Consider the following 20,163-nt stretch of genomic DNA (forward strand, 5'->3'; position numbering starts at 1 on the left):
GTGCTAGTCTTCCACGCAAAAATCTGAAATGTGCTAGTCTTCCACGCGATTAGTGAAATGTGCTAGTCTTCCACGCGAGAATCTGAAATGTGCTACTTTTCGACGCGAATAATGAAATGTGCTAGTCTTCGACGCGAATAGTGAAACGTGCTAGTCTTCCACGGTAATTTGAGATGTGCTACTCTTCGTTGGGAGCGACGATATATTCGCGCACAAATGCATACAAAAATACATTAATCTAAAAGCAGATGTTCGCATGAATGAATGTGGCGTGGCGTACATTGAGCAGACAAGCGTAAAAGCTCCTCCATTATAAATGCAAAAAAAAAGCATATTTGAGAGTTGTGAGCAGCTTATTATTCCTGTTGACATATTCCAGCCAACCAGCGAACCAAGCAACCAACCAAACAGCTAACCAACTACCATTTGCATCTCCATATGTTTGTCGATCGAATGAGTAAGCGAATGCGCGTATCCATGCGTTTGCCATTGCTGTAGTGGCTGCCACATATCACATCCGAATGCAGAACCGGAAAAGTGACATAATGCATCATTCGTATATATGTATGCACGAGCACTGACAAATTGAGGACATATCATAAATTTCTGAAGCACAAAAATTAAAAAAAATTTTGCTTTAATATTTGCATTGTTGAATGCATTGAGCTTTTGGTCGCCTTTTTATCGTTCTTCTTCGAAAGTCAACTTCATTTGAAAATATTTGAGTTTCGATATATGCAAAAATGGTGTGAACGAGGGCCGATATGTGAATGATTTATTGCGAATTGATGATAAGTGGCTTGATTGCACAAAATCATTTCATTTGTAGCAATATGAAGGTTTATTGAGAATGAATGCCAGAAAATCATAGAAGAAATATTTTATTGTATCCAAACAGGGGTCAAAACGAAAATCAGTGAAAATTTTTTCAATACATACAACATACATTGCAGCATCGGAGAGGTTACATGGTTGGACATAAATTGGACATTGTGTTTCGAAGCTCAGTGCGCTTTGCCCCATGCACAAGAATGGAGATCCTGCTATTTGCGCCAATTGTGCCTCCTTCCCAACACTGCGTTTAGGATCCTAACGTCGATACTGAGTGAAAAACTGACGCCCTCCATGAACCAACGGATTGGACTTGATCAGTGTGGCTTCAGCACAAGCAAATCCACCACTGACCAGAGTTTCACCGTTCGTCAAATCCATACTTTTTTCCCGACTTTAAAGCCGCTTTTGAAGGCAACCTTTTTTGAAGGCTGCCTTTACGACTTTATGACTGGACTTGTTACCCACAAAACGTTGAGCACAGCTTTAGACAAAGCGACTGAGTTTCGTCAGACTTTTCTCCTTCTGGTGTTGGAAAGCGTTATTTGAACTGTCAATTTGAATCATATCGGCACTGTGGGCCATATGGGTAATTATACTTACAATAAAATTAATAGAATAAGGTTTTTTGACAGGTATTTATGTGCCTTTAAAAATAAAGAAAATATAATAAATATTGTCTGGATATGTCTTTGTGTAAATGGCTTAAAATTTTCCTTTTTTAATGCCACACTGACAGTCTGTCAGGTCATAAAAGGTTGGAATCAATATACGTATGTATTGTAAAAGGCATAAAATAACCATTTTTATTTTTTGTCTATTTAAAGTTTATTATTTATCTCAATTTCAAACTTTTTAGAAAAATTAGAAAAATTCAACAAAATTGTACAACAACAGTTTTTTATTAAGATTTTTCAGAAAAATTCTGGTTTATCGAGCACCGAAAATCGATTCCATAAGAACCGAAAAACGGCTCAGTGAAATTCGGTTTCTTTACATAATATGGAGTTATGAGTTACAATATCAAAAAATCATGTTTTTGAATGGAAACATTGCTTTGTTTTAAATGAAACCTTAACAAGGAAAACGTTTAATTTCATGTATTTTATTTTTATAAAATTTTTGTATGAATGTAATATATATTTATTTCTTTTACTTTACTTTATAACAAATACTCGGAACCGCCCTTCACTATCGGATGGAAATCGTCATTCTGATAATATGGAAAATGAGCGATGCAAATTCAAAACACACAAAAGGCTCTAAAAATTAACGACATAAAAAAAGCCTAATTTTGTTGTAATGTTAAGTTTTCACTGTAATTTGTTTACAATGACAATCGGCATTAAGTGTACAAAGCTTTTGAAAATATAAATTTAATACTAAGCAAATGGCAAGGATTCCTTGAAATCCTTATTATAAACAGAAAAGCAAATGGAATAATGGCTTCTTTTATAGTCCAACAGAAAAAAAAATGTAAGGTATGGTCAATATGAATACCTATTTGTCTAGGAATTGTTGCATGAATAAACCATTCAGGCAGCGAGATGGTCACCGGTGATAAAGCGGATTATTTTTAAGAAAAAAGAGCCACGACCGCAATGAGATTTTTTATTCCTCATAGATGCATATACACAAGTATAAATGTATCTACATACAGATCCTTGTATACCCTGCAGTGAAAATATGATCTTGTATGCAGAAATTCCATAGCATAACCTATTGTTTAGGGATGGAAGTCGCACCAGTTCGTCATGAAATTAAAAAAAAAAGTATTCTTCCTTTTAAAACAATAACATCTTAACATAAAAATAAACTTAAATTACGAAAGAAAGAAAATTTTATTAAAAAAATAAATAAATAAAATAAAGTTCTAAAAATTAAATGAAGTAAGAAATAAAATATTGATTTCATTTGTAAAAAAAACCTAAATACTCAAATACCATTAAAATTAAATGAAATATATTTTTTTTTTCTTTTTAAAACACTGCTCTGTCCGCCGTTGCCACTGTTAGTCTCGCGAACAAAATTACGTAGGTACTTCTTTCTTTCACGGTGCTGGCTCCGTCAACTGGTACAATGATACTAGTATTTCTACTGGTAGGTGCTGATGCAGGACCGTACAACTGACATGTCATATGACAACGCCATTTTAAAAATACTAGTTGTTAACATTGAAACAGGATAGAACGTGAACTAGTTGGGTTGAAACGCAAACTGGTACAACTCCTTACAGGATGTGTGCATATGTACTACGTGTGTATTTGTGGTTGTGTGAATGCACGTAAAATGCTCAACATTTTCCCAATCAAACTACTAAACGTTTATGTGAACGAAATATTTTATTCTAGCTTGGCATGCGACAACCGCATGCGACATGTCCACCATTTCCTGGTTACAAAACCAGCCAACCGGTAAACCAACTCAAGAGCAATAGCAATGAAAACAAATAAATACCATTATTCGGGTTGAGTTGAAATAAAATCAAAGCGGAAGTAAAAGTGCAGCATTTCCACAAATAGATGAAATCAATTTGAAATAAAGACCACATTATCCTAGCAAACATTATACACACATATGTATGTACATATATACAGCGTACGCGCGTGTGTACAGTCATACATATATGTATTACAATAATGCTTCTTTATATTATATATATCAGCATGTATTTATGAATGTGCATTACGGTGGTCCAAAAATAAACAAACAGTAAAGTCGGAGTTTTTATGCTCTCGCCCGCTAAGATTATTCTATACCGAAAAAATATACCCCTATTTTTTATTTTGACATCAAAAAATATTTAGAGGTCGGCCAAAGCGCTCAACGTTTTCCATGTATTTTATATGGGAAAACAACAACTTTTCGTAGAAATGGTATAGAATTTTTGAAAATCAATATTTTTCGACCGGAAAACTCCGTTTCTCTTCAGAAGAATCCCAGAAATAATACCCAATAATTTTTTAACCATTTTTTCATAGTAACTATATTTTATAGGTCCGTCGAAACCCCTAGAAAATGGCAGAAAATGCAATGGGGGAATAGATAAAAAATCTTTCGGTATTAAAAATGGTTAAATAAACAATTGTATATTGTTATTGGAAGTGTCCTGAAGAGAACCAGAGTTTTGATATTGATTTTCAAGCATTCCATACCATTTCCACGGAAAGTTTGTTTTTTCCCTATATAAAAACTTTGAGCGCTTTGCGCAACTTCTAAGTATTTTTTGATTTCAAAATAAAAAAGGGGGGTATACTTTTTTCGATATAAAACAATCCTAGAGGTGAGAGAATTAAAATTCCGACTTTACTTATTTTACACCACCCTAATGTGCATGCATACAGGCATGGTTACAGTACCCATGGGTGCCTTTGTTAAACTAACAGAATTGCTGTGGAAATGTTTGAGTTGCAAAAAATACATTTGTATGGATGTACATATGTTGCTGGCAAATAAAAGTCACATTGAAAAACTAAAGGACGCACAAAGTACGATAATGGCAAATCAATTTGCTGCTCCTCAACATGAAAAAATTATGAATGGTTAAAAATCGATAAGTAGGTACTAAAAATGGGAAAGAAGGTTTCTATAAAAAATGGAGTTTATGTACAGGCTAACCCGTGATCCAAAACTTATTCTGTGATTTAATATTCAAATAGTGGTAGAATTACTGTGGTTATCATTTTCTTTTATATTAGTCTGCTTTTTGGATTTTATTTCTTACAACTATTCGTAAGGCTACGAAGGAGATAGTTGACTAACAATACCCACGTAGGAATAGCTGGTATGACGGGAAAAATATAGGGGATGGATCCCAAAATAATACATAGCTATAGTTACACCAATTCCCTATCACTGTATGGTCTGACACTCTTGGGAAAGTGGTAAACTGGCTTGCGACCACAAGCATAACTGATTCGATGAGAACAACACCAACTTAGCCACTGTATACCCTACTGAATTTCTTCCTGTTGAACTGCATGCCAAACAACGGAAGCGTTTCGACAATTCATACGGGTCATCTAAATAAGTGGTCACGATTACATGACTTCTGTAGAATTTGTCAATACGAAGAGGAGCGGGAAACGATTCTGCAACTGTTGAGCCAAAGCCTTCCGCTATTGAGACAAAGACTCTGCACTCTTCGTGGACAATTCTTTGACAACTTGGAGGACTTTAGAATAATGGAAATCAGGGACCTTCTAAATTTCCTGAGAAGTTCAATATAGTTTAGGGGGGATTGCGAGTTGCTAACCCCTCAAACGGCATCGCAATGGGCCCTGAGTTTAAGCGCGTCTTATATATGACCACGACAATCTTACCTAAGACTAACCTAGATGCTATTCGTTGTGGCATTAACATCAGGGACGTCAGCGTTGTATACTTTGAGAATGAAGCAAATGGGTTTGTACCAACTTTTTTATTCTACGCCCTCGCAGTCTGGTGGACAACCTAGAATAAGTAGCTTATAAACTCTAGTAAGTGTCAACAAGATTTATTCCAGAAACTTTAACCATCAAAACCTTTACTGAACTTTTTGGCTTTCGAATTTTTTGGCAGGCCCTAAAGCGATTTGAAAAGTCAGCCAGAATTATTTTCTACTTCCCCGAAGTTCTTCCCTGCGAATCCCTTCTGGGAAAATTGGAGGGGGAAACACACTCCCGCGATACAATAAAGCCACTCGTGTGTTGTTGTTATAGCGCCCACTTAGCCCTACCTCTAGTCAGCTAATCTTTCGGTTATTGTCATCAAACTCCACTATCGGTAGGTGCTGTCCTTGAGCGATTTGAGGACTTTATTGCGGCTATCTACTTTACTGGCAGCCGCGATGACTGCGCAGACTGTCAAAGTGTGAATTTCGAATTTTCGCGTTGTTCGCTTTCGGATTTGGTACGCCATCGACGTAAGTTCGCAGCTGCAGACAGGCCCCTATAGTTTAGGAGGTAAAAAGGGTTGCCGAAGATTTCATGCGGAAGGGGTTAGATTCCTGGCAGTGCATAAGCGATGCACATACATACATGCACAAAACCAATGAATTATTTTCTTTAAAACAAAACTAAAATTTCTTTTTACGCAACTTTTTTAATTTCAGCTGAAGATAAAAAAATAGATTTCCATTAAGCGTGAAAATCATAGTCTGCGTTTAATCTGTATGTTAAATTTATTCTTAAAAATCACACTTACATGGATGTAGTTTTAAGTTCGATATGAATTTTTCCAATTTTCGTCGCAATATCAATTCAGCGCCATATTTCGCTTGTGTACCATTATCGACCAGCAGGAAGTAAGCATGACGATTATTCAACACTGCTAATTTTGACCTAAGGGCATGAATAGAGAAGAAAAGATAAATACATCAGCAAACATTTCAACTGCTTTTCATTCAAATTAGAATTTAAATAAGTATTTAAGCTCCCTGCAAAGCAGCTCATTATCCAGTCAAACACACTATCAAATGCCAATTTAGAGACACCACATGGCGTACCCCATGGCGGATACGCAACAGTGAATAGCGCTGTTTAAAATTCAAATCCAGCAACAGACCACAGCTTGTCAAACCCATGAATATGCATGCAGCAAAGTAACTTGAGGGTTGCGTTAACATTTGTAGCTGTTGAGAGTTGCCACCTGCACATATATACACGTACATATGTGCCACAAAATACAGCTTTAAAGTAGCCAAGTATTTACGTAACCCCTGTCATAGGAATGAACTTTACAATACTCACTCACCTTGGCGAACTTATGCTATGACAGGGCACCTCACGATTATGTCCCAAAAGTTCGTGATTACGCTCCACTATGCCCCAGGGTGCAATACCAATACTAACAACACGACCACTCCGCTGCTGACCCTCGAGCAACAACGCATCGCCCACCTGTTTTGTAACACCTGCAAAGTCGAAGAAAAAAATATGCATACATTATTGTAATGAAAGATATCACATAAATGGCAATGGCAATGGTAAACGTCCATACACAACGTAATGCAACTACATAAATGGACTTAAATCTAAATAATAGCGACCACTTCTTGAGGATGAGCAGTATTTGAAATTACAATAAGTTCTAAAGAATATGTAAATGAGATGCTGAACAAACAATTTAAGCCCTCTGCTATAACCGACATCGGGATTTACCATTTAAATGAGTTACTGGAAGTTGAATGGACCATAAAATAAATAAATTGTCAGCTAGCCTTAAAGGTTAGCAGAAGAAGACCCCTTACTTAGCTCAGTATGTACGAGTACTTGTAGATATTAAGATATATATGTATATGCCCATATCTATGTGCGTAGTGGCATAAGATATCAAACGTCACTTTAGCGATTGAGTAGAACGATAAGGGCGCTTAAATACCACAAAAAGCCAAACGCCAGCATTGATGTCCGCCTGATATCCGCCGAGGCAACAGACAAGTAAATAACAGATCAACAGTTGAAGGCAATAAGTAAACAAATGTAGGCAGATACATATTTGCGTAGATATGTATGTATGTACATACAAATAATCCGTGTGTGCATAAGCAATCAGAAATAATACCTTAAAGACAGCCCTTGCTTTTTTATTAATCCGCAAGGCAAACAAATGTAAACGAAACGAATTGGCTGACGTTGCCCATAAAATAAATTGTTCTTTTTTTGGTTTTTTTTTTTTGTTCAATAACTGACAAAGGCGAGATGTGTAAAGCCAAAATTAACGAAAATGGAATACTAAACGAAATCAATTTAGCATTTTCAGAGAGCAGTACATATGTACATATCTATGCAGGCAATATACATATATGGGTATATTTGTGAGTAATGCTCTAAGGCGGCACCTGCTCTGTGTGATGATTAAGTACTTTTTTAGTGGTGGTTAAGCTTCTATTAGGGAAGGAATAGTGTGGGCGCAACTTGAAATATTTCTCAATACGCATCATATCGAATATGTACTAGGAATGTATGTGCAATGCGACGTTTTATTTGCATACGTTAAAGGTCAAAAATGTGAAAAATAACTCAACTTATACCAGTCATATTAATATTTTCGTACTTAAGTTGATATATGTATATGGGGCTTCCATACCAAAACGGACGGGGTTCACACTTCATGCGTTTGATTTGTTTCAAATGTTTAGGGCTGATGCATGTACATTAGACTGCATCACTCCCCATACAAAAAAAAATCGGTACTATTTTTCCATTGGAATTATAAAATCTGTTTTATTTTAAGAAGTCCACCAAAATATTTCGGAAATATATTAAGATTTAAGTGAGCTGGACCGATTTGAAAATACCTCCAAAAATCGAGTTTTTTATGAATAAAAATAGTTTTTTTGAAAAAATCCCCTAAAATGATAAAACGGTTTAAGCTTAAAATATTTGCATAAAAATATCAAAAAAAAAATTAAAAACAAATTTTGAACGGAATCGTAATAATGAGATTTTTGAAGCTGTTTTTTATCTTTTTTCAAAGATTGGTATAGGAAAAACTTGAATAACTCTTCCGATTTAGACTTAAGAGGTGTCATTGAAAAGGTATTTTCCACCCTTTTTATTTCTTTGCTAATAAACTCATTCAAAGGATGGAAGAGAAAGGTATGATGAACGAACGTCATTCAAAGTTTAATTAAGATGTGTTGGTATTCGAAAAAACAATATGGGACACGAATGACGTTTTTTTGGCCAGAAATAAAAACAGTGTGAAAATACCTTTCTATTGTAATCCCGGTGGAAAAACCGCAACTTTTTTCGGTGATGCAGTCTAATGTACATAAATAATAAATAAATATGAACTTTGAGCTTGATTAATACATTTTTATAAACTTTACAGCACAAAAACAAAAACAAATCGATTTAACAGTTTTCCAAATATCTCGAGAACGGACAAGGAAAAAATTAAAAAAAAAGTAGACACAGGGTTAAACCTTATTGCCTGGCATTGAACGGAAATTCATAAACTTATCAAATTTAGTTGTTGTTCGGTTTGGGTTTGTGCGGCTCTTTACAATGACATAAACAGTAGACAGTAGAACTACACTAATTTAGAAAGTATTTAACTACTTTACCTGTATTTGTTCCGCCTGTAAAAATCCATGCGCCAGTCGTTTTCGCCGCCTTCAAAAGGCCCTTGCGAATTTCCTGGAAAAAAAAGTAAAAATATATTTCAAATTTCAGTTAAGCACCACTTGAGGATTTTTATTGATTATTTATAATTTGCAGCACAATAGATTGGCGCTAACACAATATGGGAAGCTGTCTTTCGTTGCGGAAATGCACTCGGAGGTTTGTCATTCCTTGCCGCGGGGCGACCGCTGTTAGAGAAAAACTTTTATTTTCTTATATTTTTCTGACGATAACCGGAAACTGGGATCGATCCAAGGCCTGCGGAATGGTAGTGCGCACTTTTAACCACTTTGCGCAATTAGTTAAAAGCAAATAAGTATAAAAAAAAATTTAGTATTGAATTGAGGCAGCAAGTCTGGCTAAGATAGTTAAAAGTCTTTTGTAATACAATTGAAAGATAGTAGGCAAGACAGTTTGAAAAATTTTGTTTATTCTACCACGAAAGGTTAAATAAACAAGCTCTCTTGCCAACTTTCAGAATGAAAAGCTCCTTTGATAAAAAGCTCTTGTATATAATTTTGCTCGGGCTGCTCCAACTGTCGCAATGGCCGCGTAAGCAGAGCAAGTGTGTGCCATTCGAGAGATCCGGGGATCAAGTCCTCGAGCAGCGCAATTTTCTCCCTTTTTTAATCTTTTTTTTTTTTTAATAAAATTTCCTTTTAATTTATATTAAATATATTGTTGTAAATAGATATATATCCTATCGAGCAAACCTGGTGGTTTTTGTTAAATATTTCCAAGATTTTTTAAGTTAAAACTTTTTAATGTAAAAGAAGTATTAAAAAGCAACGCGATTTTTTCCGCTTACACTTCATCAGACTAAATTTGCCTCGGCTATGAAACTGTATACCCAGATTGAAAAGTTGAAAATGTTGATGAAAATTCGTTGGATTTTTCTAAGCTCTTTATAAAAATTTAAGTTTGATTTACATATATGGCTTTAGTTAAACCATGAACCATATTTTTATAAAAAAAAAAAATTACTTTAAAATATTTAACAAAAACCACGATGTGTTCAGTTTTGCACTATAGTACATTTTTTTAATTGAATAACTTTTTTTTACTTTAGCTTTTAGATTTTATTGCTCTAATAAGAAAAAAATAGTAATTCATTTGATACAATTTTTTCTGTTTAATTCAATTTTCTTTTGGTTTTTACATATTCTACAGTATATATTTTTAAATTCATTTAATTTTGAGAAACTTATTTAATTTTTTTCCTTTTTTAATTTTTTTATTTTATTTTATATTTAACAAAAACCACCATGTATTCAGTTTATCACTATAGTGTATTTTTATTTAATAAATCTACCTTTTTTAGTTTATAGATTTTATTTATTTAAAAGAAAAATATAATTTTTTTATTCATTTAATTTTTAGAAAAATATTTTTCCTTTTTTGTTTTTGATAATTTTTTTCTATTTCATTACATTTTTTTTTTAATTTTTAAATTTTCTTGTATTAAATAAAAATATATATTTTTAATGTAATTTAATTTTTAGAAACATATTTTATTTTTTTCTTTTTTATTTAGTTGTTATTTAATTTTTTTTTTAATCTTTAGATATCTAAAAGATACGTTTTTTAAATATAATTTAATTTTTAGGAACTTACTTTTTTTTAATTTGCAGATATTTTCTTAAAATGAAGTATGTATATGTCTTTATATTCATTTAATTTTTGGGAACTTGTTTATTTTTTTTTGTGTTCTTAATTTTTTGCTTTTTAATATAATTTTCTTTTAACTTTTAGTTTTTACTGTTTCAAAGAGAAAACTCTTAATACTTTATTTTTGTATATATATATATTTTTTTTTTAATTTTTAGAAAACTGATTGCAAAAAAAACAAAAAGAATAATGCTAATGTATATGGGTTTATCGTTAGCAGATCTTTCAATTTGTCTTCCAATAGACAGAAAATAGCTTCCAAAATAGTTGCCATAATTGACAATTGTCTAACGACAGATTTGTTGTCTTTCGAAAGACTGTGGTGCGTCGAAAGACAATTGCCAGAATCACCCTGTATGAGTTTACTCCACTACTGCTTGCTATGCGTGATGCTAAGCGCTTAAATGTAGTGCGCTTCTTAAGAGAACTATTTCGCTAAAGCAACTTTTTCAACTACGCTCAAGTTAAATCGAACTTTTTGTGCACTTTCTTGTAGCATTTAAAATCGATTTTCTTTGTTTTCGTTTTGTTATCAATAAACTTATAAAAATAGACAACAAATAAGTAAGTATGCTACTTAGTTAAATAATAAACGCGTGCAAACTTACCTTCTTTAACTTTGGTTGCAGCTCGAAATTCGCCTTGCCACCTTGTACTGTAATCAAAAGTTTTGGCAGTTCCAAATTCCATTCTTTGGTAAACAGTTGAACTAGCAATTCCGGTCGTGTATCAAAGGACAAACGTACATACTGTCAATGGCAAGAGAACGAAAGAGAAACAGGAATACGATATTATTTACTAAAGTGGAAAATAAACTTTTTAATAATGTGAAAAGATATGAGGGCAATACAAGAAACTTACAAACGTAGTTACTTTTTTCTCTTTAATCTTACAACTATTTAAAAAGTTTACTCTTAAAATTCTTTGTCTAATCACTCGAAGAATGCGCTCTGTAAACTTCATTTGAGCCAATAGTTTGGTCAGCGACCACTTTGTTGTATTAAATTTATAACAACAACTAAGTAGATCAAAGAGTAATTAAGATAACTTTCAAATGCAAATAAATATACAAAATCTATATGCACATACACACGCACGCGATGCCTTAAAAATGTTCCAAAAACTTTGTTAAGTCTTTAACATTTCATCTTTTAATCTTCGACATCCAAGCGGAAGTGAGTAGCGGAAGTGAAATATGTACGCTAACTAAATAAAAATGATGTTGCAAACATCGTGTCTTAACATAGTGCAGACACTTAACACTATTTTAATGGTTTGTTTTAGCGTATATACGTGTGGGTAGATTTTCACATAAATAAAGCTACAGAGCATCTTGCAGCAGGCGAAGTGGCAAGTCGTCCACACAGAGAGAGTTAAAAAGCAGAAAAAAAATAAAAAATTCCACGAAAACTTTAGCTGCAATTGAACAATTTGTAGAGCAGATTTTTCCACAAATTTCTAAGATATTGCAACTTTCTCACAGTTTTTCTACGCTCGCACAACCACAACGCGCTCAGTTTTGCTATTTTCAATTTCACTCTTGAGGAGAAATGCAAATAGTATAACTACTTTTAAATTGCGAACTGGCGTCATTACTGCATTTGGACACTCTTTTGGAAATAGCTGAATTTTTAACAGTTCAAAGGAGGTTAAAAAGGAAACAGGGAAGCCAACGCTCATACTACAATACCGCCAGCAGTTAGTTAGTAGATTGACAGAGCAAGATACACTGAGACTTAACAAAATTTTTACAATCCCTAGATACTTACCGCTTCCCTAATAAATGCTAACACTATCTTAGAAGACGAATTCCCAATAAGCAGCTGCATTATATATCTCAGGCTTAATTTAGATAGGAAGCTCACATTCTGGGATCACAGCTAGACCGTGTCTGAGAAAGGGTTTAAGAAGACAGCAATGCTGAGCAGACTGGTGGCGGATGTAAACGGACCCATATCAAGCAAGCGGCGTCACTTAATGACTCCAGACCCCTTCTACTTACTTTGAAGTGTTGGACATTTGCACAGAAAGTTCTTAGCGAGTTTTTCTTGTTGTTTGTCTGTACAAGTTCCATAGAAATTATTATACATGACTCTGGACATTGCAGCCAATAGTTTCCGTAAAAAGCGTTCTGTTCTACTTATCATCTGGTGTCGAGAGCCATCGCGATACTCTGTGTATATGACCAGTTTAGTCCGTCAGCTGTGTTATCCGTACGCTTGAACTCAGTTTCGCGAGTTTTGAAGCTTAAACCATTTTTTTTTTCTACTTTCTGTATAGGTATAGGTATAGCTTACAGTGGGTCACTTACAATGCGCGTGCTTCTCTCTTTTCGTCACTCGTGTTACCAAGTACTAGATCTATGGATTCACGATAAACAAAAACGAATGTATACAACAGATGAAATGGCAACTATCAGCATTAATACCACCCAATGCACGGAAAGTTCAGAGGTTAGTTCCTCATAAAAGTTGAACAAACCAAGAGCTCTGCAGCCCAAATGCTAAACGTCTTCTGCACTCGTGTACAGAGCACAGAGTCTTGACACGAAATAATATGAACTGCAAAGAATTTTTTCACACTTATTCCAGACTTTTCGACCGAATGATTTTTGAAAAGCAGAATATACTACCGCACCCATGTCCAGTAGCATTACTGAAAAGGGCCAAAACGCTCGCAGTCTGGATTCGAACCTAAGCAGTGATGTCAAAAGATCACACCCTAAGGACCAATAGATGTACATAGGTCCAAATTCCATAGGCAAAAATAGGACTGCATATGAGAAACAGGAAATTAGAGAACCGCTTTCATTTTCTAGACAGCGGCTATTTACAGGGGCACAAGGCCGCATCCACGATATTAACTAGATCCGTCAAGTTGTACGAGTAGTAGTAGTAGTTAGATAAAAATTGCTTAAGTCTGCCCAGCGGCCGCCTAACTACTGACACTAAACAAACTTCCGACGGCAAATGGCCAATTTCACCAAACAGTTAACTATCGAAAGTGGAATCAAAATCTTATTGCATGCAGGCAATAACTATCAAGTCCAATGGCTTTCCTTGCAAGTTTACTCACTCAATGCTACTTTTATGCAAGTGCACATCTGTCTGCGGCCTGAAGGTTAATGTGTTTACAAAGTTTCACTTGCCGGTAACTACATACATATATCTACTATGTACTATATATGTATGTGAGCACCTTAGTTCCTGGCCTTGTCGGCAACTTTCAGCAATTTACTATTATATACAGGTATACATGTGTACATATATATACCTATGCATTTATGTACATACATATGTACTTATGTATGTTGGTAAATATGTGTGCAGCATGGCTACAAATATGCTATTGGAAAATTTTATTTACCTATTAAAGTTATACAACTACAACTAGACTACATACATACATATTTGTTGCTTATGGCAGTTAGTTATTGTTCTTACCTGCGCTTTGGTCGGATGTGCACCGCCTTGAAATTCAATCGTACCATATGCGTCGGTGGGTTGTGCTCGTGTATGCTTCTGTGGCAGCCAAGCGTCACCGGGTGAACCACTTTCGATGCCCGGTATAGTTTGATGCGTTTGACGTGCTTGACCGCAACAACATCTGCAAAAGGAAAATGAAAAAAGTTATAAATAGATTTATGAGAAATTGCAGCAGCAAATTTGTTATACAAAGTTAGGCAAAGAAGGAGTATGTATGTATGTATACACATTTGTAAATATACTTGTGCGTGCATCTTGAGTTCAGTTTATCATTTTATTTATACTCGTAACTGTTGTTAATCCTATGATATTGTTATTGAGCCAGATTTTGTTTTTTGTTTTGACTGAGATTTGAGATTTTACGAGATTTAAGAAAAGTGATAGCAATATTTAGGTTTAGTAGCAAACTCCATTTCTTATCAACAAAAATCAACAACGGGGACTTTTAAATTGTAAAGTTTCCTGCCTTTTAGATGAGGAGGCAAGAAGGTAATATTGGTGATGACCAGGGAACGGATTTTATGGAAATTGCCTTTTTTCTGGAAATTGCCTTTTTTCAACTGAAGATAATTAAGAATGTCCACGATTTAGCTTTCCCTGATTCCATATATACACATTTTATGTTGCCTTTTTTTGCCTTTTTTAAGATATTTCCCTTTTTTTGCCTTTTCTACCTTTAAAAAAGTGATTATAGCATTTACAATTTTTTTTTTTAAGATTAAAAAATATGCACATGCCCATGCGGCTTATAGAAGCGCAGAGACCTCTTGGCTATTGGAGACAATAAGGGGTGTGGATAAAATTATAAAGGGCGAGGAAAACGCCCTTATTCCTGATAATATGAACGTTTGAAACGTTCCATATTTAAATTGGGCTCCACTTGTATCAACTTACGTCGAGCGCGCATTTAGTACATTCAAGGCTTTTCTTTGCGAAAATCGAATGAAAATGCTGCCAGAAAACTTCAAAATGCATCTTGTGGTTCAATGTTACTACAACTATACAGATTAAAATTTTATGAGTTAGAAACACGAAAGGATAAAATAGTCAAAGATTCAAAGTACACATTTTTCATATAATGAAACTACTTCATAGTTTTTCTCTATTTACTTGTAATACATATAAACATTTCTAAAATAAATGTATTTTTTGATTGTTCATCGTATTTGCTGTCTTTTTTTATACCTTTCATGAGCATGAAATGGTATTATAACTTTGGTCCGATGTTTGTAAGTACCAGAATAAAAAGAGATAGACCCATTATCCATTTATGCAGCTAGGAACATGAAATTTTGCAGTACTTGCACTCATTATCAACAGAATACAGTGAAAATTACAAAGATCGGGTCACTATAACCTGCAGCCCCCAAACTACTGATTGTTCAGATATGAGTTATTTTATCATATCTCCTCCATTTATGCAGCTAGGAACATGAAATTTCGCACCATTTTCACTCATTATCAACAGAATACGTACAGTGAAAATAAGGAAGATCGGGTGACTATAACATATATGTATCTTTCATACATCTGATTGCTCAGATATGGGATTTTATTATAAAACTCCTTTATTTGAACAGCTAAAACCGATAAATTTCGTAAGATATTTTATAAATAATAATACAAAGTCTACTGAGAAAATCGTCAAAATCTATGCTGTATAAGCTTTATCTCCTATACCACTGATTTTTCATATACCAGTTTTTGCGATATATCTCCTTTATGTAGGAAACTAAACCCAATAAATTGTGTTACCGGTTTACATACCGATCACATAGCCATGAAAATCACTTAGATTGGTGCTAATATAAAGTATATCTTCCATACCTGTGATTGTTTAGATGCGATTTTTTATATATGTGGGTATGTAACTCCTCTATCGATGTATGCAGATGTATTCAAAAGCAGTAATCTGTCAAAGTAAAATTTGCAGATGTTCATGAAAGGTATGAAGCCTTCGGCATAGCCGAAGACAGCGCTGCTCTTACTTGTTAGTGCCTTATTTTGCTTTTTTTGCAAGACCTAGTGCCATTTCCTGCCTTTTTCGCTATTTTATTTTGCCTTTTCCAGCCTATTTCGTTATTTATTTTGCCTTTTTTTATAGGTTTTTAGGTCCTAAAAATCCGTTCCCTGGTGATGATTAAACGCAATTTGAGTCACTTATTTACTAATGAACAAGCTTTTGAAAAATTATTAGTAGAACCCTCTTAATTGGGCCCCGTAAACAATTAAACATTAGACTTCGCTAAGTTGGGTCGCCAAAGATAGTTCATAATAATAATCAATTTATTGTAATAAAGGTAACAAGGCGTGACTTTTTTTTGCTTTTCAGATTCACGACTGCTTTTTTTTGTTTGGCGCTGCAACAGATTTACGACTAAGGTAGGCTAACAAAAAATTATAGAATAACTACAAAGAAGAGATAAAGCAGTTTAGAAACGTTTAACAGGTAAGGTTAGGTTCAAGTGGATGCCCCAAACAGCAGTACCCTTAGTCATTTCTGATACCACTACAAACGGTAACTGCTGAGTTATAGCAAACAACGCTGCGATCCAAGAAAGAAGTATCGCAGGCGGCAGATTAGAGTCCCAGAAGTATTCTCGAGGCTGGTTACAAATTACGATCCCATTTTAGACCGCTGTTGAATACGCACTGTTAAGTTCCCTGCACCATGTTGTCCTTCAGGCAGCTATGACAGCGAAAATCTGGTGTAAAATTTAGTTTCCAAACTTTAATTTCAATCGCATAGTGTCCTGTTAATACACCCACCAATATTTAGAGCTACCTAATTAGTTCACTTGATCGCCTCGGCCAGGAACACCTTGCACTAGCATATTTACTGGTTACGCTGATCTCGCCCATCTGTTCAAGGGAAGTCGACATGTAGTTAAGGGTACTACCAGCTCTTTCTCGATGGTGCCTTTCTAGTTAACAGATCGGTGGTAAAACGTTACGCCTGTAATACTAGAGATAACTTACGGATACACGATTCCGTGATAAGATCCACAATGACTTAAGCATCATTGATGTGGTGAATCAGACTGTAACGTCTACCTTCCAAACTTTCGAGAGCAATTGCTGTGAACTTTCCTTTTAAAAAATGCTGCATTTAGTTAGTATCTTTACCGGCAAAATAAAAATGTAACCAAACACCAGATTGCGTAGAGATGTCATAAACTGCCAGCACTTATTATAATTAATATATTAATCCCAAATTATATCAAATGAACGGCTAACTGTACTGGGTACAAGTATTGTACTTGGAAATTATTTAAACTTGTAAATGAGTGCAATCATTTCTGAATACCAGTAAATGTGAATAGAAGTCAGTTCTTTTTAGTATCAATTCGACACTTAATACTGAGTATATTGAATCGAACCTGAGCCACACACTGAGCCAAAAGTACAATGGTTTTTCAACCAAGTTGTTGTTTGATTTTTTCATGGTAAAAAAACCAATTGTAAGAAATGTGATTCAAGTTGAAAATTTGGAAAGACATTTGTATGACTGACTGTAGCTAAGCGTGTAGACAGGCTTGCTGTTTTTTGTTGGCTTCCAGCAGGTTCGGGTTCGAATGCCATTGGAGGCAACATGTAATTTTTTAATTTTAATTTTTCTTAATTACGAAAAAGCATCTGTGGATTACAGAACACGATCAAAAGACGAAGAAAACTTATTCATGTTCCACATTTGAGAGTTATTTTACAGAAAGGCTGTAGCTAAGTGTATAGATATGCTTGCTATTATTTGCTAACTTTCAGATAATGCGGGTTCAAATCTTCACAGAGGCAACGTGATGAATTGACAATAAAAAATTTTGTTTTGTATCTCCGAATTATGAAAAAGCATCTGTGAAGTGTAGAACATAAGCGTATACAAGCGAAAAAATCGACAACCAAAAATTTGTTGAACGTAAACAATAGCGTGATAAATTATTTCCAAGCCTCTGTTGCAAATATCATCCTTGGTATTGTTAATATCAAACAAAAATCATCTTGATTCAATTTCAAGTTCGTATTTGGTAATGTTAAACAATTTTTTTTTGATTTTTTCTCTGGGCATGTAAAAAGTAATTACTGGGACAGAATATTTTTGAGTACTGCGCACTTTGAAGTTCTTTTAAATTCTGAGTTCTTTTGAGTTATACTGAGCGATTTCGAGTATTCAGTATCGATACTTTTAAAAATGGGGTACTGTCGATCGTTTTGAGAATCGAGTTCTACCGTTAGTATCGATAGTGCTCAACAGAAATTCTAATTGCTTTACACACGCTTTTCGATTGCAAACTGGCTTCCGAGTAACCGGAGCGTGTGATTAGAGAATTACCGAGTTCCTTTTTATATGCACTCTCTGTAGCTGTGAACTAGATAAACCTTACACAAAAAATGTTTAAAGTGGAATTAACGCCACAATGGCTTTATTTCATATACGCAAAAATAGGGCCTTATTTCTCGATGCGAAGTGAAACAGAGCCACAGGACATTATTTCCCATAAAAACGAAAAAAACGATGACTGATGAATAAGCAAACCAAAGCATTATTTTCAGTATTTACATATATTGAAAAAGGGAAAGCGATAACAAAAAAATACTCTGCAACTTTACTATTTAGACCGAATGAGCGAAGAGAATGCGGCCACATTTCTTAAAACAAAAAAGTGCTCTATTATCAAGCTACTGATACGGATTACATTTAGGGAAAGGGCAATGCCCAAACTAAGCGAAAACTGCTACTCGTTTCGTTCTAATTTTTCATTTTGCTCAGAGTTGGCTACGGCACGGTGGTAGAAGATTTTTATTAAATGAGAACTTTAACTTCAAAGTCAAAAAAGAGCACATATCCAAATACATACACATGTATCTCGTTAAGGTATGAAACGTTTTTATACCGGCGGAGCAGATTTTTCATTTCCTACAAATTGTTCAAATAAAGACAATGCCACCTTGCCATTGCAGTTCTATTCAGTCAATTATTGAACGATAATTGCATGAAATATTTAAACAATATGACATGTAACCTGTAGAAAAATACAATCTAACATTGTCATATACTGACTTTTTCTGGGATGTATACATATGTACATGCACACATAGCTCATTTACACTAATAAAAAAATAAATTTTTGAGCAAATTATGCTGAATTACTCTTTATATCAATCTTTATATTTGGTGAAAATTTCGTGCTAAAATCTTATGTTGTTCCCCCGTAAGAAGACAATATGCATATATTTTTTCTACATTTTGGGAGCATTGTAGCAACTAATTTTGCCATTTGTATCAACAGCTGCCACTCCGATGATTGCAAAACTTTCCATTGAAAATTTAATTATTTGTCAATACACATCCTGCCAATATGTGTATTTGCTAGTAATTTTAAATTGTTTTTATACACATATGCATGTATGTACATACGTTTTAATAAAATTTGCTACATTAAATGTATACACATTTGTTCTTGTGCAACAGTAAATAATGTTTGTAAATTACTCTTCCGGCCCAAAATAAAAGTAGCAGTCACAAAAGGGAAGCAGTTAAATACAAAGATAAATGAATGCGATGCAGGCTGTTGAATCCTAATAGATAATACTACTGAGTGAGTGTGAATATGTTTATTGCTATTTCATGCTGAAAGAGCTGGACGTATTTCATTGAAATTTGGCTCACAGATGGATTATATATAACCTGGATAAAATATAGGATATTTTTTTGAAGAAAAATTGCCACCCTTTGCAAAACTTAAAATTAGTTAATTAATAGTTTAAATAAAATTGTACAACAATGTTGGTGTCAAACGAAAGGAGTGTTGAAAAAAATTCATTTGAAAATATTTTTAAAGAGGGTTGACACCTGTCAAAATCTATTTTTAGTGCACAAATTAAATTTAATATTCTAATAAGGGTGTCAAACGAACGAGAGTTGCCACCTGTGTAGAAATTAACAAGTAATTTTTAAGCAAAAAAACAAAACTTCAAAGCTCATATAAAAATTTAAGGTTATCGTTAAGTACTTCATAAGCCATTGATCCGATTTAAACCAAATTAGTACAAAAAAAAAGAATTGTAGAAATCGG

General features: G+C 34.2%; 1 protein-coding gene across 1 annotated transcript in view; it reads right to left on the reverse strand.

Annotated features, from left to right (window-relative positions):
- The window catches only part of LOC118743799 (transient receptor potential cation channel trpm), a gene marked incomplete at its 5' end in the record, with an annotated part of 161,503 nt that overhangs the window by 133,453 nt on the left and 7,887 nt on the right, over positions 1–20,163 (reverse strand). The window contains 5 exon segments of the mRNA XM_036476564.1: positions 6,016–6,152; positions 6,565–6,724; positions 8,882–8,954; positions 11,216–11,356; positions 14,051–14,213. Coding sequence (XP_036332457.1) covers positions 6,016–6,152; positions 6,565–6,724; positions 8,882–8,954; positions 11,216–11,356; positions 14,051–14,213 — 674 coding nt within the window.

The sequence above is a fragment of the Rhagoletis pomonella genome, unplaced genomic scaffold (genome assembly GCF_013731165.1).
Source record: "Rhagoletis pomonella isolate Grant_MI unplaced genomic scaffold, Rhpom_1.0 Rhpom_scaffold_00007, whole genome shotgun sequence".
NCBI lineage: Eukaryota > Metazoa > Arthropoda > Insecta > Diptera > Tephritidae > Rhagoletis > Rhagoletis pomonella.